The 19,311-nt window shown below is 44.5% G+C and overlaps 2 protein-coding genes across 3 annotated transcripts in view; one reads left to right on the plus strand and one right to left on the minus strand.

The window, feature by feature from the left end:
• The window catches only part of LOC120947541 (alpha-tubulin N-acetyltransferase), a 600,156-nt gene that overhangs the window by 273,813 nt on the left and 307,032 nt on the right, over positions 1–19,311 (minus strand). The window lies entirely within an intron of this gene.
• Positions 6,962–19,311, plus strand: part of LOC120947621 (BAI1-associated protein 3) — a 59,229-nt gene continuing 46,879 nt past the window's right edge. For both annotated transcript variants that reach the window (XM_049607284.1, XM_049607285.1), the window contains exon 1: positions 6,962–7,516. In XM_049607284.1, coding sequence (XP_049463241.1) covers positions 7,180–7,516 — 337 coding nt within the window. In that variant the 5' untranslated portion in view covers positions 6,962–7,179. The remainder of the gene's footprint in view (positions 7,517–19,311) is intronic.

The following is a 19,311-nucleotide window of genomic DNA, read 5'->3' on the forward strand; positions in this document are numbered from 1 at the left end:
TGTGTGGCTTATCGCTGATTCGATTTCATTCCCAGTATTGGTGTATTGCTACTGAGGAAGTTTTTTGTTTTCACTTCACCTCTGTTTCGTGCAACGGAAATACATCGAACAATGTGTTATAAAAGAGCTTTTCCCCCCGCAATGCTTTATGCTGCTGTAGTTGTTCGATTTTTAATAACATAATTTTATGGACACTGGCAAATTGTTGCTCAGTTTCTGCGCATTAAAACCCATTACTTGTAACCCATCCGCCAATAGCATATTTATTGCTTCCGGGCGAACCATCAACGATAAGCTCGGGCGATGAGGTGTCCGGCAGCCACAGCTGCATGAAGCTGCCATCTAACGATTACGGCGAACAGCCAATGAAACGTGCCTGGCGAAGAGACAATCCACAGCTGCACCACCACCAGCACCAAACAGGCACCACGAAAGCGTAGTTTATATTCCCTCTTATCTTTGCCCTTGCCATGGTAAGCTCCTGCCCACCGCACCCTCATTTCCATTCCCGCTCCGCCGCAACGAATGCGTGAAAAATGTGTGAATCAGTAAAATTAGTATTAGTCGCTCCCCTTGTGTGTACCGAGTTCGTTAGTATGTATCTAGTGTGTGGGGGGGAGGGGGGTGCATACCGCGGGGTCCATGGTAGGACTGCGCAGAAAAGGAAGATTTATTCTGTTTGCTCTTTCGGATCGGTGCTCTTGCCCATAATCAAACTTACGCGCCGAAGGTTTGTGGGAACCGAAGACGAATAACAATTTCGGTTGACTCACGTACACTCACACACAGTCCGCCGGTGGCCGGCCCTGCTTGATTAGCTTGGCAAAGATGCGAGCGAAGGGTTCGCCTCGGTTGGAAAAGGTTTCGGCGTGCGGGCGCTTGTCAATAAACCGGATCCGTGCCGAATCGGAACCAAAGCCTTAAGTAAGCAAACGCGCGAATGGCGCACAATTTATTTCATCAGGCCCGGGGAATCCTTTCACTAATACTATCGCATTTATTATATTTCGATCGTGACGTCGTAGCGGAAAGGAATGCCCAGGTCGCTGTGATGATGTTCCGTCCGTCGAAATGGCATTTGAATCGGCCTAATCACATTAATCTATTAGGGGGAGGGTGGGGGAGGGGGAGAGCGTTGCAGGCACACAGGCGGCAGGAACATAAATCAATCCGGTGAAAGAAAAAAAAAAAACAGCTGGGCTAGCATGGAGCTTTCCGGTGTTTTGTTGCTTGTTTGCTTTGGAGGGAAATCGATACACTTTCGGGAAAGCTGTGGAGCAAAGCTACGTTTGTGAATGTTGACTAGATTATATTATAGAATACTTTAATATCTGCTCAGATCGACACTCCGAAATGGACAAACAGAATGAATTTTTAACGTTCGTTTTGTTCCGTCTCGCCAACAACCTTCAACAACACTGCTGCATCGAGTGGGTCCTCCTACCAAGCAGACGCTTTTATGGTATGGCGTCATAATAGAATATAATGATTATTATTGCCGTCTGCTGAAGAAGCAATTGCTAAGCACCTTCCATTTAATGTTGATGGTGATTTTTGTTTCCTTGCTTATCAAAAGCTCAATGAAAAAAAAACAAATTTAAACATCGTTTATGGCACTTTTTTGTCCAACGATTCTACCGATTTCGTTTCGTCGCTAGCGACACCCTGCAGTAATTGCGATTAAAATATAAATATCTCCATCTCCCCTAGCCTTCTCCTTTGCGTGCGTTACAATGCTTCGTTGGCAAACACTTTCTCTTTGCCGGGCATTATAATGCTATGTCGTTTCATGTCTCTGTGCAAACTTGCACAAAACAGCACGATTGAGTTTGGCAATAAAAAGTGTTCCTCATGATAACTCTATGGAAAAGGGCCGCGTTGTGTGGGAAAGATATTCAGCGAAAGAGATGGCCCTGAGATGGGCGGTCGAGACCAGTATCAGATTACCGAACGAATTAAAGTTTATATGCCTTAATTGCTGACACGATCACGAGACCCTTCCGTGACGATGGCTTCGCACGACCGTTGTCGACGATGGTGGTGGTGAAATTTGTGTAATTTGTTTCTTTTTTTTTTTTTTGCTCGTGAGCTTGTGTCCTTGTAGTTAGTGCAAATTAATTCCAAACACGAAATCGGCGCTTGACACGAATGAGTGAAATAACATGCTCGCGTACACAGTCGAGCGAGCGTAAGGGCAAAACGATTGTCGAGATCGTTTATAAAGGGGGGATCAAGCGAGAAGTTTATGGGGAGTGGGCTGTTATTCTTCACAAACAACTTGTTATTAAAAATTATCGTTTGCGATGGTAGTGGAAAAGTTTGAAAAATATTTCATCAAAAGTCGTTAGCTTTGATGGAAATCATTATGCCAATTAACATTAAAAGGATGTACCGTTGGCTAAAATGGACCGAAACTTAAGCAACTTTTGGCTGGCATTTTGCATTTTGGTCATGCTTTGTAGTTAAGTTGCCAATAAGTTGCAATCGGCTGAGTATAATCGTAATTAAATTTAATTTAATCATAATTAATTCAATACTCCCAATGTGAAGCAAGTTCATAAAACCGTTCTCCAAGACACAGGCAAGCCGAAGAGATGAACGGTTTAGACGCGCTAGTCCCTTAGAGTTTGAGTCCGTACGTTAAACAGTAATGAAAAGCAGCACCGTTTCGCGTAGTAATGAAATGCATTTTCCTCTACCCAAGCTCTTAAATTTCATAAGCACGACAGGACGACTTCACGACGAACTGTTGCTTGCAGAGCCGCGCCCGCTTGTGAGCGGCAGAAAATTAATCAACTCGTCCTTTAAACCCGAACACACGCCCACCAATAGTAGCGCACACGCACACACACACACAACACTGCACGCGAAGCCCAGCCCATGTCTCTTCCTGTGTTCGTTTCCCCGTTGCTTCACGCTCGTTGCTTCTGTCTGACTCGTGGCACCACGGCCTGCACGGTCTGAAATACGAATTTAAAATGATTTTACGACCTAATTTTCCAACCCACTGTCCTCATCCCGTCCTCGCAGTGGATTCAGCCTCGCCGCGTGCGCGTACCATCCTGAAGGTGGTGCCATCCACCACCACCAGCAGCTTCTATTTCTGTTTGCGCGTTGAAGCGCTGGCACACACTGAGACGGAAAAGCATCCCGTCGACTTTAATTGGAATTCTTCACACAATTCCGTCCGCCGAAGGGAGCATGAAACAACCCGGTAGTGGTGGTGGTGGTGGTGATGGTGGAGGAATGTTTTCTTTTTCCACTCTTTTTCCACTAGAAATGTAAAGGAAACGTATCACAACAACAGGCGGTGATTGGCGGTAGAGTCTGTTTACAGAGGTGACATAAAATTACTTCCCAACTACGTTCCACAATTTGCCTTTTTTTTTGGTTCTCTTTCGCACAGCACTCCTGCCACAATCGCATGCTGTAGCACGTTGTAGTAACGGAGGTTTTATGTTCCAGCAGTGCAGTGCAGCATGTACCTTACGCACGCATTGTGAGGGTGAAGAAAGCACAAAGTGGTGCCCGCTTAGACCGAATATGGATGGGTGTGCATGTTTGTGAGCTATTCTGCTTTCCATTGGTATATTTTATGCTTATTTATAGGAAGTACTCTTGTTAAAAATAAATGTTGAAACTGGTGAAAAAGGTACCACTGTCTCTCCCTCCCTCTCTCTCGCGCGCGCGCACAGCTCTTCGGTAAGGAAAGCATTGCATTCAATTATCTGCAAGGAGATGTAATAGTAATAAGCATTACGGTTTGAAAGCGTTTCCTAGTAACGGGGAGCTCAGCTGCATTCGTTTGCTTTTCCCATTTGCAGCTATTGAAGTGCATTCATATTTTTGCAACCAACTATAAAAGGGAAGAGCAAACCGAAAGAAAGTAGTTGCAGGTTGCATTTACTTCCTGCTTTCTGCTAGTGGAAAAGAAAGCATCCGACACGCGACGAAGAAGTGGATCGTGGTATAAAAATGCATTCAATATTCATTATCTTCGCTAGTAGATAGGTGTTTGAAATGAAGAGAGTGGTATTATTTCATCATGATCAAGTACTTTTGCTATGCAAAGTGTGTTTCTTGTAAGACCGTTAAAATCCATGTTTCATGCAAATTAAGCCAAAGCTGTAAAAATAGTTGACTATAGTACATAAGCTGTCGGTGAACTAGATAATACAATCATTTATGATTTAAAATTATAATATTATGAAAATACCGACTAAGTACAAACTTGGAAAACGCATAGCAAAAGCTTTATTGAAACAAGACAAGCAAGCAAGGCCACACTGCACACTCGTTGCTAAAACGCACACAGTGTAGCATAACATGAAATGCATTTCTTATGAATCGCTCAAAGTGCTACAATATTGTACGCTCGTCGCCAAAAACCCACCATGTCGTTTGTCATCGCAGCATGGTAGGTAAAACCATTTGACGAGAAAACAAGGTACGCAGTGATAACTTTTTGTCCTACAATAAAAAAAAACAACCCCAAGCTGAAACCATCTGCAGCCATGAGCGATAGTGCATCTTCGTATGAAATTTCATCTCCGACCACATTTTCCACTTTATGCTTTATGAGTTGTACCGGCAGTGGAGCAACGCAAAAAAAATAATAAAAGGTACACGAACCAATTTCCCACTCGTTCAGTCATCATGGGAGTCTATCCTTTCTTTCCAACAAGCAAACGGGACACGAGCTCCATCTTGAGCGCTGATACAGAACGAGACGGACAGTTTTGATAGAGTTGCTGATTTTATTTTTTTTTGCCTCCTCCTTTTCAATGTGTTGCCAACAGAAATTCTTCGTTCAACGCTTTCCCGGAAAGCAGGAACACTACTGCTCGTCGTCGGTCGGTACATTAGAATGCACAAAAAGCAGCAGAATCGTTCCTATCCATTGGGCGGAAGTAGGAAGCGGTTGTACCTCCGAAAAACCACGGCGTGTGGTCTCTTCGGCAAGCTAAAAATGTGGTGTTGATAACTCCACACTGAAAGTTCGTACCGTACCGGATACATTCTACCAGCTCGTTGATGACTGTTGTGCTACAACGGCATTTGCGATGCAGTCCGTGGAGAGGTGGGGGGGGGGGAACGAATGCGAGATTTATTTGATTGTATGGAATGCAAATTTGATCTTAATTGAGTTTGCCAAAGAAGCTCCCGAAACGCCCCAAAACGATCGTCCCGTATATAGTGTTTGTGCGTGTGGAGCGAGGTCTAGTACGAGCTCATTTCTAGTTTTCAAAACATATGAGCAACCGCTCACAACGAAACCATCGCAACAGCACTTCTTAGACCGACAGGTAACAGTATTAAAATAGGCAACACTACCATCGAATGGTCTAACACAATTAAATATCTAGGAATAATATTCGACCAAAAACTACTCTTTCGAGATCATATAAACAACCTTATAACTAAATGTATAATATTTACCAAAAAATTATACCCACTCATTAATAGAAGATCTAAACTTTCCCTGATTAACAAACTAGCGATCTATAAAAACATAATATTACCTACCATAACATACGCAATTACTATTTGGAATGACTGCGCAAATTCCCATCGTAAGCGTCTACAAGCAAGTCTCAACAAAATTTTAAGGATGGTACTCAACGAACCCTACGGCATTCGATCAATTGAATTATATAACAAAGGAAATACGCTAAGCCTAGATGAAATAGCTTATCACAATACGATAAATATTCGAACCACTAGCCAAGCATCGCATTTTGATATGATTAGAAACCTCTTTGATTAACATGAATTTCCCTACATTAAAAATAGACTTGAATTAGGTATTAGTTTTAAGATTTAGATTTAGAGTAGATTAGATAAAATTAGATTTATATAAAATGATACCATTACAAACCCCCTCATATACAAAACTATACAACTGCCTAGGCATCAACTTAAACTGCGCTGAAAAACTAACACGTTGTATCTCGCATAAACCCTCACAAAATGCAAATGAAAAATGTGAAATAAAATTACAATGAACCAATGAACCAACGAAACCATCGCCGCGGGTTGTCGCCATTCAGGCGCCCGCCGTTGGCTTTGATTTTAAGTGCTTACCACACGCGCTGGCACTGGCAGCTGTGGTAAAATGGATTTAGGGCACACATACACTCAACAACAACAACGAAATCCCGCACTACATAATGCACAGCCTGGCTGCGGGAGTGCGTTAGCCCATATTTGTAGAATATATTTTGACGCTGTTTCTTCTCTTTTTTTATCTTTTTGCAGAAATGTGACTCTACCCCGTGTGTAGCTAAATGTGGATGCTCCGACATCGTCCGAGAGTCGTTCTGGATGGAGAAGCGTACTTGCGTGATGCAATCAATAGCAGCAAAGCGATAAAGCAGCAACACTTTTGTACAACACTACTAGCAAACTAATCAAGCAGCGATCAAGATTTACCAGCTGAAGTTTATTTTTTCTCAAGAAATAGCAACATCAATCGTGAATTTGACTTGAGCGTTACACAGTGTGAGAAGATGAAATGATCGCATTGGAAAACTTACTGATACAGAGCGACTATCCTGTAACACTTCACATACTATGCAACGGTCATCCAGCCTGTGAAGCAGCGTCATTCAACCAGTGACTGTGACACGATCGCACCGAAACACGAAACCAGTACTTCAGCACACTCGCTCGAACACACATTTGCACGTACTGAAGATGAAGCTGTAAATAATAGTAAGCCTTCAGGGCATTCGCTCACGCCCCCCCATCATACACGAACTTCAAGAAGCAGTCTCCAGCATCGAGCAGCTGAACATAAAAGGGCAGCAAAGCGTCAATTTATTTGTTTCCTTCTCAGGAGGTGACGTTACCCATCTCGGTGGGAGAAAACGCCGTTCAAAAGAGTGGAGAACGCCGTCAAGAACAACAAAGCAGCAACAAGAGGTTGGTGGTCCTGCACCGCCTCCCCCCCCCCCCCCCCCCCCCCCGCATTGTGTAGCTGATAGATCTTGAGTTGTTGTGCAAGAGCTGCTTAAGTGACGGCCGCCCAGAACAACAACAAAACCTACCGTGTGCTTCCGTGCAAAACCCCCTACCGAGAGAGAGAGAGAGAGAGGAAGAGTGTGGGTGAGCGAGAGTAGGGGGTGTGAGAAATAAAAAAAGAAATAGTAAACAACAATCACACACACAGACAAGAATATGAGTTTCTTCAGCTCGCTACAGCAGTACGTGACGAGTGGAGTGGCCGGGCTGGGGTTAAACCCACGACGGTTTTCCCTTTCGCGCCAGGAATCGGCCGAAGGTTCGTCCGGCCTGTCCGGCGGTCACTCGTCCTCGTCGTCCTCCGTCACCTCACCGTACGGTGGCGTTTCGGGTGGGATGGGACACAGCCCCGGTCCGAGCCCGGGAGGACCGGGTAGCAGCGGCCAGGGCATGGGTGGCAGTACCGGATCCGGTGGCAGCGGTAGTGGAGCGACCGGTGGCGGATCATCCGGCATGATGGGAGGCACATCGGCAGCGGCAGGAACGTCCCTCGGTAAGTGGCACTGCTGCCTGAGCTGTACCGTTTTCCTTTTTCATTCAAAATGCGGGAAATGTGGGAACAAAATGCAACACTGCACCCATGAGACGGGACACGGAGAAGACACATTGCACCCGCTCCAAGTCATACTGTCAAGTGGTGGCTTAGGCAAAAGATTACGACCACGTTGCATTGCATTTTGGAAGCGGGGCAGAGAAACAGGTCCCGCAATTTGACGCGATGTAAAAACGATAGCGGCGAAAGATATTGCATGCTTTCCGCTCCACATGCTCTGCTGCGCTTATTGCGGACAGGGCACGAGCTACTGCAATACAAAAATGCACTTACAGCATCCGGTGAAGGGCTCTTTGGCTGTCTTTTTGCTGCCCTGCCTTTCACGTGCAGGCGTGCGGGTTTTAGAGACAGACAGAAAATGAAATGAAACAGGAAGTGTGCATGCCCGGGCGTATGCTTTTAAAGGCAGGACGTGTCTCTGTGGCGATTTGCTTCAGAGCACAACGGCAGCAAAATTAAAGCATTTTTGTATAGGTGAATTTGCATCTGTAGAAGGTATGCAAATTATTTGCAGAAAACGCCTAAAATTATGCAATTTTTAGTACAATGCAAATGTCGGCAAAAGGTGCTTATTAACTGAGGAAAGGGTAAGGATGAGAAAGCATGATAAATGCCATTTTGTTGTTCATCTATTTCTTATCAATAATAAATCTTCTTAGTGTTTCATTGAAATTGGAAATGACGTCTCTAACAACATTTGAAAATAAATCGTTAAATATTTGAGATTAATTAATCCACGTTGCATACTTTTAGGCGCTCATGCATATAGAGGATGATGCAAAATTATGTCAAAAGCTTTTCCTTTTGTTCCACCAGGCTAATCGCTTCCAAAAGGAAATTGTTCCTCCAGCTATATGACAAGCAGTACCTTAACATGTAAACTGCTTATCAAAGTAGTTAACTCCACTATCTCAAACAGCTTCAGGCAGTGCAGACGACAAACAGACAGCAAACCTAGGTCCTGTCTCTCAACACCTACCGTTCTGCTCAGAATTTTTAATGTACGTTTCCCTTTTGACCTATCCTGCTCATTCATTTTCAATGCTCTTCTATCAGTGGTAGAGTAGGCTATCAAAACTGACGACGTTATCATTCACTTCCCCAACAACTCACTTCACCAGGACACACACACACTCTGACGGCTCGATAAAGGCGAAAAATATTAATCATACATTCTGCACTGCCGGCGCTTGCATATCCTTAATGTGCTTCGCATCCTCAAGCGCGCAAGGGGACACGAGCATTGCGACGGATTAGATCAGGCATAATGGAGTGGATATGTGCTTTTGCCACCATTGGGGCATGCCTGCACGGCGACCCTGATCCGTCTCCGTCTCGGCCGCGTGTGTCAGCGTGTCGTTCACAACAAAAGCACTTTTGAATATTTCAAAAACTAACTCACCAAAAGCCACCGTCATCCATAAAACATGCCCCATGTGTGGTGCAGCACATGATGGCGGCCAGGTCGAGGCGGTCGTTTCACGAGCCGCAGGAATAAAACTCGCCCTCGTGCTTTGAATATTTTTGCTCTCGTCCCTCAAACACTTCGCCACTTAAGAGACAGGTTTGAAAGAACAGGCTTTCGGGTTAAACAACGAGGTATAGAGGTATAAAACTAAACTACCCAAACAACACCGTCTGTCGCGAAAGGAAAAAGAGTTGAGACCCACTCCCGAAGGTGAAGTTGTCGTGGCAAAAGAATTATTAATCACCAATAACCTCAAACAGCACGGGACGGCGGGCTGGTGGTTTGCGGTTTGCGTTAGAGAGCGGACCAAACGTTGGTTTCAACTGCCATAATCCATGCGGCTGTAACTGTGAGAGGGACAGTTGTGATAGGAACCCGTTTTCTTTTACGTTTGTTGAACCCTTGAGAAAATCTAAATTGAATTTGTAGTGTGTGCCCTGTCCATCTTTGAGCCATCGTGAATGGATTGCTACCTTGAGGATTGTGTTGAAGCTGACGTTACTTGATTATTACTAGCGTGGACGTTAGTTTTAATCTCTTTATGGAATATGCTTTACGTTGGCTGTTATTGCTATTGCATGTTGTGTGGAGTTCGTTACATGGCCCATAACAAACGAGATACAATCAAAATTACTGAAGATAGCGTTTATTGCTTAATGATTTGTATTGCCTGTATTGAAGGCAAATAAAATCACCATAAAACATGCACAGGCAAATTTGGATTTCTTATGCTAAATGTATGTTCCTAGAACTCCCAACAGCAAAGCGAATGAATGCCATACATACATAAAACATTAAGCACTCCAAACCAGACGAAATCAAGCTCTACCGGGTACAGCTTTATACGCTGTACACCTGTTGGCTAAATCATTCCCAGAGGGACAGGTTGGTACACTGCTATTGTGTTTTTTTGTATGTTTTTGCTTCACCAGCTCACCAACATTCTTTTTCGAGAGGGCAGGAAAAATATGCCTCAGTGCCATAGTAATTACCACACCCGCCCGTTATATTATGTTGCCGTGAAATAATGCGCTCTGTTCCGGTGCTCAGTTTTACCTTCCACCGCTTCCTCACACCGATCCACGCCCGCTGGTCTGTAATCAAACAATTAGTCCCAACACACCACACGCACGGGAACGTGAAAAATAATAATGAAAAGAAAAATGTGCCACATCCCCCATGCCGGCGTATTGCGGCGAACGAAAAACCGGACGCAAAGAGCTTTAATCACTGCTCAGCTCTCCGGGCGGAGATCGCACGTGAACACCAGTCGACCGGTACTGTCTGGCGCATGTCCTACGGGTAAATAAATGATGCCCCCGACTGGTCACGAACCTGTTTCACGCGCGTGTCCTTGTGAGCAGTTGTGCATGGTGTTGTGTGCTCTGTGTGTGTGTCCGTCCGGCTTGTATCTCGCTAGCCCGGCGAGAGTGAAACCGGGTGAATGTGTGTCCGTTCAGCATTGCGATGCTGATTGCAGATGATTTTGGTAAAGCGTTTGGTGCTTGTGTTTGCTTCACTTCACTCATCGTTGCGAACAGGAACGGGTCCGGCAAGGACACATTCCCCGTGTCAACACGTATCGACACTGTTGAAATGAGAAATGGTGAGGCGGGCGAGTGACAAAGGTGGGCACGGAGAGAGGAGAACGAGGATAATCGAGAACACTAATTAGGATTCCATGTCTGCAAAACCGGCACAATGTGCAATTGCAACAAGTGATGAATGCACGAGAAAGTGCTTACTCGTTTCTCGTGCATTTGTTCTAATCATTTTAACAGAATTGTTGAACTTTCTGGAAAAGGGGTTTGAACTTGTGTTCATTAAATGATATGAAAGCCCCTGTGGTAATGCGTCTTAACAAAACATACACTATCCCATGGTTGCTTTTTATAAATAATGTTCGTAGTAAAGGATGTCAGGCAAAACTTCTTCGAGTACCATGTTGAGCCTATACCGAAATTCGCTGGAAAATGTAACATTGCTCAAAGCCGCATCTTGGCAAGGGCTAGACACCACGGGCGTCTGTTTTCAACAATGAAACGTTGCGAAAGGGAATTTCTCAACCGACACGTGTACGCACAATAACATGACATAGCGGCTTTTCCTAGTACAAGAAACATCTCTACTGGTTCGGACGGATTTTTTTTTTATGAAAAGCTAAGACATATCTGGCCAACAAGTGCAAGCTGGTACAACATTGACGCACGAAACAACGTTGTACCGTTTCTCGTAATTATGTTTGCCATTTTTCCTTTAACAATTTACATGCTTTTCGTACTTGTCGGGTGTTGTATAAATCTGTATTAGTGTGTGTGTGTGTGTGTGTGTGTGTGTAAGCGTATCTGATTTTAAATGCAAAAATGTGACACAAGACATCACAAAAAAAGGCACAGCGGATCCATTAAGAGATAAATTTCCACCGCAAATATTAACCTATCTTCCACAAATGGGCCATAATTCTATTCCGCCTTCCTTCCCGTTTGCCATTAGCTTCCCATGTGTGGTGCGCACACGCCGGCAGCGTAGAGAGCAGTGTTGGAAACGGATTCTCAAATCGATTATGTGTTTGCGCGTCCGGGAATCGATTTTGCTTACATTCGGTCTCGTTCCAGGAGTGCCCTTTCCCGGAATGTAGATGTAAAAATAAGAGCTAAATATGATGATGCAATCTTTCACTTTGGAATGTTGTTTTGATTGCGCTTCGGATTTGTGCTTATGCAAATCCCATCATGGTTCCAGTACAGCAACAAAAAAAAACACGCATAATCAAACGGCAGTATTTTGTGACATTGCCAAGCGGTGGTAAACGTAAGGATTCCCGGAACGCGTTTTCCCTGTCGCTCGGAAGTCGATGTAAATAATCAGATAAACAAGTCATGAATCAAACAAACACCAACGGTCAATTTATGATGCACTGTATGATGTCAATTTAGCCGCGCCCCCAAACACCTGCTCAAACAATGATCTGCGCCTGCAAAATGGCTAATAATGTAATGGCCATCGCTCTGCTTTTGCTATTGCGCTGCCGGGTTTGTTTTCCTTCCATTTCGCTACTCTCGATACGTCAACCCAGGTGAAGTGGATATAGAAGCAAAACAAAAACAAATTATCTTCATCTTGAAACTCTCTGCACTCGCACCTGGGGGGGAAATAGTAGCTGTACACGTGGGGCAAGAGTTTTGCAGAGAGCAGCAAATGTCAGCAAAAGTCAAAAGTTTTTGCAACGCGACAGTTCCCAGGAAAAGCTGCTATTTGTTAGTAAGAAGAGCTTTTGTATTTTGCTCCCCTCCCTTTTCTGTCAGTCGTTTCGTTTCGTGTCTGTTTCGATCATGAGAAAAGTTCCAATTCCAGGACAACACAACCTGATAAGAACTATCGCGAGTGCACACGCGCTGGCTGCAGTGTTTGGCAGGGTCTATTGCATGCTCTCTTGAAATGAAGAAAATGCTTTCTCAGAATGATGGGTTTTATCTTAGCATTTGCTGCACGAAACTCATTAAATGGAGCAGCAAAACAGGGGCAAACAAGAAAGTGGATTCGAAGAACTGTTACGGCATTTATTATCTGCCAAAAAAGGTTATGTTATTGCTTTTAGAAGCTTTGAAGCTTCTTGTGCTGCACGGATTGTTACACAATTTGCTTTCTCCATTTGACACATTTTGTATTAGTAAGCAGTTATTGAATGGGATATAATTTAAATGATACTACGTTTGCTATATTTATTTAATTATTTATTTTATAATTATTATCCGCCAATGATGATACGACACAAGATATCGTAAATTCTTATATATTAATGTGGCGCAGACCTCCACTAATACTTGAAATGGATGTATGGAAATCAACTCCTGCATAGAATAGATTAAAACTGCGTGCCATTGCTGATATCGCTTCATTTGCCGCATAATTAGTGTTATGCCTATCTACATACAAAAGGGACGATGAACGAGGACTAGAGCGAGGAACGTGTATGTTCACTTTGCTTAATAAGCGAGGTCCGTCAATTTCTCCTTTGATCAGTTTGGTCATAAAAATTGTTTTAGCCTTTTCACGGCGCTTCTCTAACGATTCTTCACCTAAGCAATAAGCATCTTGTTCCATTAGGGTAGCGTGACACCATTTTTCCATCTAAGCTTTTTAATTGCGAAACGAGTCATTAATCTTTGCACGATTTCAATGCGTTTGATCCAGCAGTCGGTATGTGGACACCACACAATTAATCCATATTCTAAAATAGATCTGACTAGACTGTTAAACAGTGCGTTGATACACAAAGGATCATTGAACTTTTCCGTCATTTTCCGTACTAATCGTAGGGTCCTATTGGCTCTGCTAACAACGTCTTCTATGTGTGTTGTAAGAGTTTATTTATGATCTAGTAAGATACCAAGATAGCGAATTGTATCTACACGGTCAATCGTTTGTCCATCTATGTCATAATTATAATAAATAGGTTGTCGGGCACGAGTAAATGAGATAATAGCACTATAGATAAGAGTAAAAGGATAAGAAAATTACGATTGCATTAGTCGGACAACATTTTAATCTCGCGTTGCAGTTTGTTATCGTCGGAGTGAGTGTTAACTGGACTATTTTTACATCATCTGCATACATCATCTAACTGCCGTCAGGTACAACAAAAGAGACATTATTTACACATATTAAAAACAATAAAAAGGTCAAGGTTGCTACCCTGCAGAACCCCAGATGTGCTTGTAAAGATATCTGAACTAGCTTTCCCAAACTTTACGTTGTAAGTCCTATTGATCAGATATGATCGAAGCCATGACAATAAGTGTGCTTGAAAGCCTAGCCTGTCGAGTTTGGCTATCAGTATATCAATGGATACACTGTCGAAGGCAGTTTTTAGATCAGTATTACTCGTATAATATTACTCGTACATTCCGAGACAAATTCAATTAAGCATTTGGCATAAAGCCATGCTGCACAATTGCAATATGGTTTTTTAAATCGCCTATCAATGCATTTTGTACAATTATTTCAATCAATTTTGCACATGCTGAAAGAGAGGCAATTCCTCTGTAATTACTTGCCTCATTTTTATCACCTTTCTTGAATATAGAGATTAACGAAAATGTTTTCCAGATGTTATATTATATAGTATCTCTGAACGCTACAAAGGTAACGGTTCAACGTTTGTAGCTGTTTTTTTTATCAAAACCACCTCTTTAATACATTTCCGAATGAAGTATTCATGCCAATAGAGCCTTTAAAACACAACCCCAGCCTCTTGACATTAAAATTTTCCCACCAGCAAACTCACATACCAACACATGCGCATAGAAAACAAGTTAAGGATCCTTTAACGAGCATCCGTCCTCTCCGGCCTCACCTTCCATCCTACCCGTAAAAAGTTAGACACACGATAAATTATCATTGCATCTTCCAAACACACATACACACCGTTGCCCCCCGCGAATAGTTCATTGCATCGTGCCCAGAAGTGCTTCAATGATGTTCTTTCGAAAATTGCTTTCAAAAACTCAAAGATGTCTGTTTTCGGGGTGCCCCGGGAATGGGTTGTTTCCCCCACCAACCTTTAACTACTTTGCACTTCCTTCCTTCCGGTTTGTTCCTGACTATGTGCAGCTGACAAAGGTCGTCAAGTGTGAAGTGCAGCTCCAAAACGGGAAGACGGAGAGCAATGGTAGATGCTGTTCTTGCATCATGACCTAAGCAAGTACCCTAGAAAGCTCGAGATTCGTAGTATTGAAGTTGTCCGAAATTTATTGCAAAACTGTTACCCTATTGTTGGAGATACTTGAAAGCAATATTTGAAGAGTGTCACAAGAAATGGGAAATATTTTTTGTTTATAATATTCTCCCACTAAGCAAGAAATATCCCAACGTCCCAAGAGTGGCGACGGGGCTATCATGGCACTTTAAAATTAAAACCCCTCCGCAACTGTACGTGACCGAGATCGGCATCCACAAAATAAAGCAATTTGAAACCCCATGCCCCATGCCATGTAAAGACTTCCGCTTGCAATTGCCGACAGAACAGCAGGCCTCAGTCTCCTAGCTGGTTGTGTTCCTTCCGGGCTTTAGTTCACTCCCGCCCGAGCCTTCACTGGCAGAGCCTCGGACGGACGGATGAAAAACTACTGCACAGCAATTCCAGCTCAATGCATTCGGCATTCGGGTGGTGCATGGATGGGGTGTGTATGTACCTGCACGTGAAGCCTGTTGCCTGATTGCACACATTTATTCATTCAACCCGTCCAGACGTGTGTGTGTGTGTGTGTTTCTGTGTCTATGACGGCAGCCAATGGTAACCGTTCGTACGTCCAGAGGTGGCTCTATTCATTTAGGCACTGCCGCTTTCCCAATCAGGCCGCTTCACTTGACGTTGTATTTTCACCCCTGTTTTCACAGCCCACTGTGCCCGTTGCACCACCACCCAAACCACCCAAGTGGACGGTGCGCATTAGTGTGGCAACATAATTCAATGATTTCATTAGACTACAATAGCACCAAGAGCAGGTGCTGCCTGCCTCTGTCACGAGAGTGCACTTGTGGTGGTGGTGGTGGTGGTGGCCATCACCACCAGAAGCCAAATCACGGCTCACGTCCACTGCAGCCCGGGAGAGCATCTTCTTGGGTGCGTGCTCGGCCACTTGAAAACCCTCTCTGCCGAGGATCTAATCGAAAGACGTTTCGAACTCAACCCAGCCACCCCAAACAGCAGCACTTGACTGAAGCGTTGTACGTGTGTACCAGATACTTATAGCTGTGTGTTTGAGTGAAGCTCTTGCTTGAAGCGTTCATATCTTAAAGTGATGTTACAGTGGAAAAAAAAAAACGTCAAACGCGAACGCCGTCGGCTGCACTTATCTTCAGCTCCCCTTTCGCCAAGTGTTTTACCCCGGTTACAACTCGCGAAGCTCTTTCACTGTTGGCTGCGCTGCAGCTACTTGAGCGATTGTCTCAATTTGCGTGTGTTTAATACGTTTTGCGAGCCTGTTCATTGTGTTTTCATCGCCTGAAAAGTTAGGCCGCTGTGGATCTTCGCATCAGCGCCATTATCAGTTTCCTGACGACACCTTCACACCACCACACGAGCAGTCATAGCGCCATCGCACACAGCACAGGATGAGCTGCATAGCTTGCACTAACACTATCAACGGCGAGGCCGTTCCCTGTAGTGGCACTTGTGGTGGTCTTTACCATCCTATCTGTATAGGCCTCAGTAAAGGCTCTATAATGGACCTAAAGTGCAATCCTCAACTAAAGTGGTATTGCAAAGGATGTGCTGTCATTCCTTATTTGCAGCACCTAAAATCTACGCTTGTGGGAGAGCTTAGAGATCTCCTACGCAACGATATCAACAACGCAATTTCCAGCCTTAAACAGGATTTTGGTCGTGATGTATGCCCACCTAGGCCGGCTAATGACAATCACATATCCGACGACGGCAATTATCCACCGTTAGCACCAACACAGATCAACACCGGTGCAAGCACCAACACAAACGTCACGGGACCAAAACAACCGCAACCCCCGCTATTACATGGCACTGGAAGTTCGTCAAACAATGATCACGCTATCAAAACGGTTACTGTTTCCGAACCTCGCTTCTGGATCTACTTCGCACACATCAGCCCTGACGTCACAGCGGACAACTTCACCTCCTTTGTAAAATCTCGTCTGAACACCAGCGACGTCATGGTTTTCCGATTGGTGAAGCAAGGGGCAGACGAATCGCGACTTTCCTTTGTATCTTTCAAGGTCGGGGTCCCCCTGTCACTGAAAGCCAAAGCTCTATCGCCCTGCTCTTGGCCCCCTCACCTCGCATTCCGCGAATTTTTGGACTACAATGCTCGCCGGGATTTTCATCAACCACCGCTGCCGCCATCCCGTCCCAGGCAATCAACAGATGCGACCCAAGAACACGAATCACTTCCGTCTATCCGTACCGATTCAGCGCCGCCAACTTCCCCCCTGTTGACGAACCAGCAGCGACAACTGCGCAGTCAAACAGCACCTCTACGCCAATAACCCCTCTCCATCATGCTGCTGAGCGCTTCGAAACTTTACCTTCGGTCGCTTCACCTATTACGGTTAGTGCCCCGCTACCCTTACACGCATCATTCCCGCATCCTATCGATGATCTACGGTTCTACTACCAAAATACCCGTGGCTTAAGGACCAAGCTAGACGATCTCAGACTCGCTTCAGCTGATACAGAATACCATGTACTCATTCTCACCGAAACATGGCTCTCTGAGAACATTCCCTCATCTCTAGCATTTGATAACAACTTCGTTGTATACCGATGCGATCGCAATTCTCGCAACAGCTCACGCTCTCGCGGCGGGGGCACTCTCATCGCTGTGTCCCGAAAGCTCGCAGCCTGTGAGATTTCTCCAGCTTCCGATTCGCTCGAGCAGTGCTGGATACGTTTAAAACTCCCATCCTGCTCTCTCTTCATCGGATCTATCTATCTGCCGCCTACTCTCAGCGCCGATGCCAACACGCTCAACACGTTAGATGCATCGATCGACGAAATCATCTCGCGCATGAAGAAAAATGATCGTTTACTGCTGTTCGGTGATTTCAACATTCCATCTATTACCTGGCACGCGTCACCGGACCCAGCTCCCCCCTTCTTGCCGCTCTTAGTTCCTGCCTCATCAGCTCATTCTTCAAGTTTATTCATCGATATCGTGCGTTACCACAGCCTTAGTCAGCTTAGTAGTGTCAGTAATTTCAGACAGGTTCAGCTTGATCTAATTTTTACTTTCCCTAAAAATCAGTCTAATGCAACGTCTACATGTACATACGTCTCGCAAGCTCCAGTTCCCATCCTACAGATAGACCCTCACTACCCCCCGCTGGAACTGTCTCTTAAAATCACAGGTTCACTTACCCCCAGTAATCGTTCTCAGCATAGCTCTTCTCGTTTAACTACCGCCCCCTCGCTCGATTTTAGAAAAACTGATTTTAACCTATTAAATACTTCTCTTTCTAATATAGATTGGTCACAACTTTACTCTTGTAAAGATGTAAATTAGGCCGTTTCTACTTTCACATCCCTCTTTTTATCCACACTCCCGCAATGTTGTCCCAAGCGCAATCCCCCTCGTTCCCCTCCCTGGTCTGATGCTACCTTAAAGTCCCTGAAGCGTGACAAATCCCGCTACCAACGTGCATACTGGAGTACCCGTTCTGTTAATGCTCTTAGAACTTACAAATATGCAGCTGCCGCATATCGACTTTATAACCGCACTCGCTACAATGGTTATATTCTTATCCTTCAGACGCGCCTCCGCTGGTACCCCCGTGCCTTCTGGAAATTTATGAATGCTCGACGCAAAGGCAGCTCTCTCCCGAGCACTATGCATTTAGAGTCCGTATACGCCTCTTCGCCGGAGGATATTTGCTCGCTTTTTCGCAACCATTTCTCGAATATTTTTAGCACTCCCTCGCAAATACCCAATACCGCATCTCAATGTCTTTCGTATACCCCCCAAGATGTGATTGATGTGTCCTGCTTTGGCTTCGATGAACACTCTGTCTCAGAAGCTCTTTCAAAACTAAAACCTTCTTTCTCTGCAGGCCCTGACGGAATTCCTCCCTCACTTTTGAAAAAAACGGCTGAGGTGATAGCCCCTCTTTTGTCATTCATTTTCAATCTATCCCTGCGCCTCTGCTGCTTCCCTTCTTCATGGAAATCGGGCTGGCTTTGTCCCATCTTCAAGAAAGGGAATTCCGCTGACGTGTCAAACTACCGTGGCATTGTTCTGCTACCGGCTTGTAGCAAAGTTTTCGAAATTGCAGTTCACTCGGTAATTTCTTTCCAGGTAAAAAGCTGGATCAGCGTGAACCAACATGGGTTCATGCCAAGCCGCTCGACGGTCACGAATTTAATGCAATTCGCGTCTCACGTCATACCCTCGCTTGATTCTGGTTTGCAAGTAGACACGATCTACACGGATTTCAAGGCCGCCTTTGATACCGTTCCCCACCACCTTCTGCTGTTAAAACTAAAAAAACTTGGTTTTTCTAATATGTTAATTGACTGGCTTTATTCTTTTTTAAACAGCAGGTCCATTCGTGTAAAAACCGACACTACCTTTTCTTCGTCCTTTTGTCCCTCCTCTGGAGTGCCACAAGGCAGCGTCTTGAGCCCACTCTTATTCGTACTTTTTGTCAGTGATGTTCATGCAATTCTCCCGTCCGAAGGTCATTTACTGTATGCTGATGATTTAAAAATATATTTAACTATCAGTACGCACAGCGA

This window comes from Anopheles coluzzii, chromosome 2, assembly GCF_943734685.1.
Source record: "Anopheles coluzzii chromosome 2, AcolN3, whole genome shotgun sequence".
In the NCBI taxonomy this organism is placed as follows: domain Eukaryota; kingdom Metazoa; phylum Arthropoda; class Insecta; order Diptera; family Culicidae; genus Anopheles; species Anopheles coluzzii.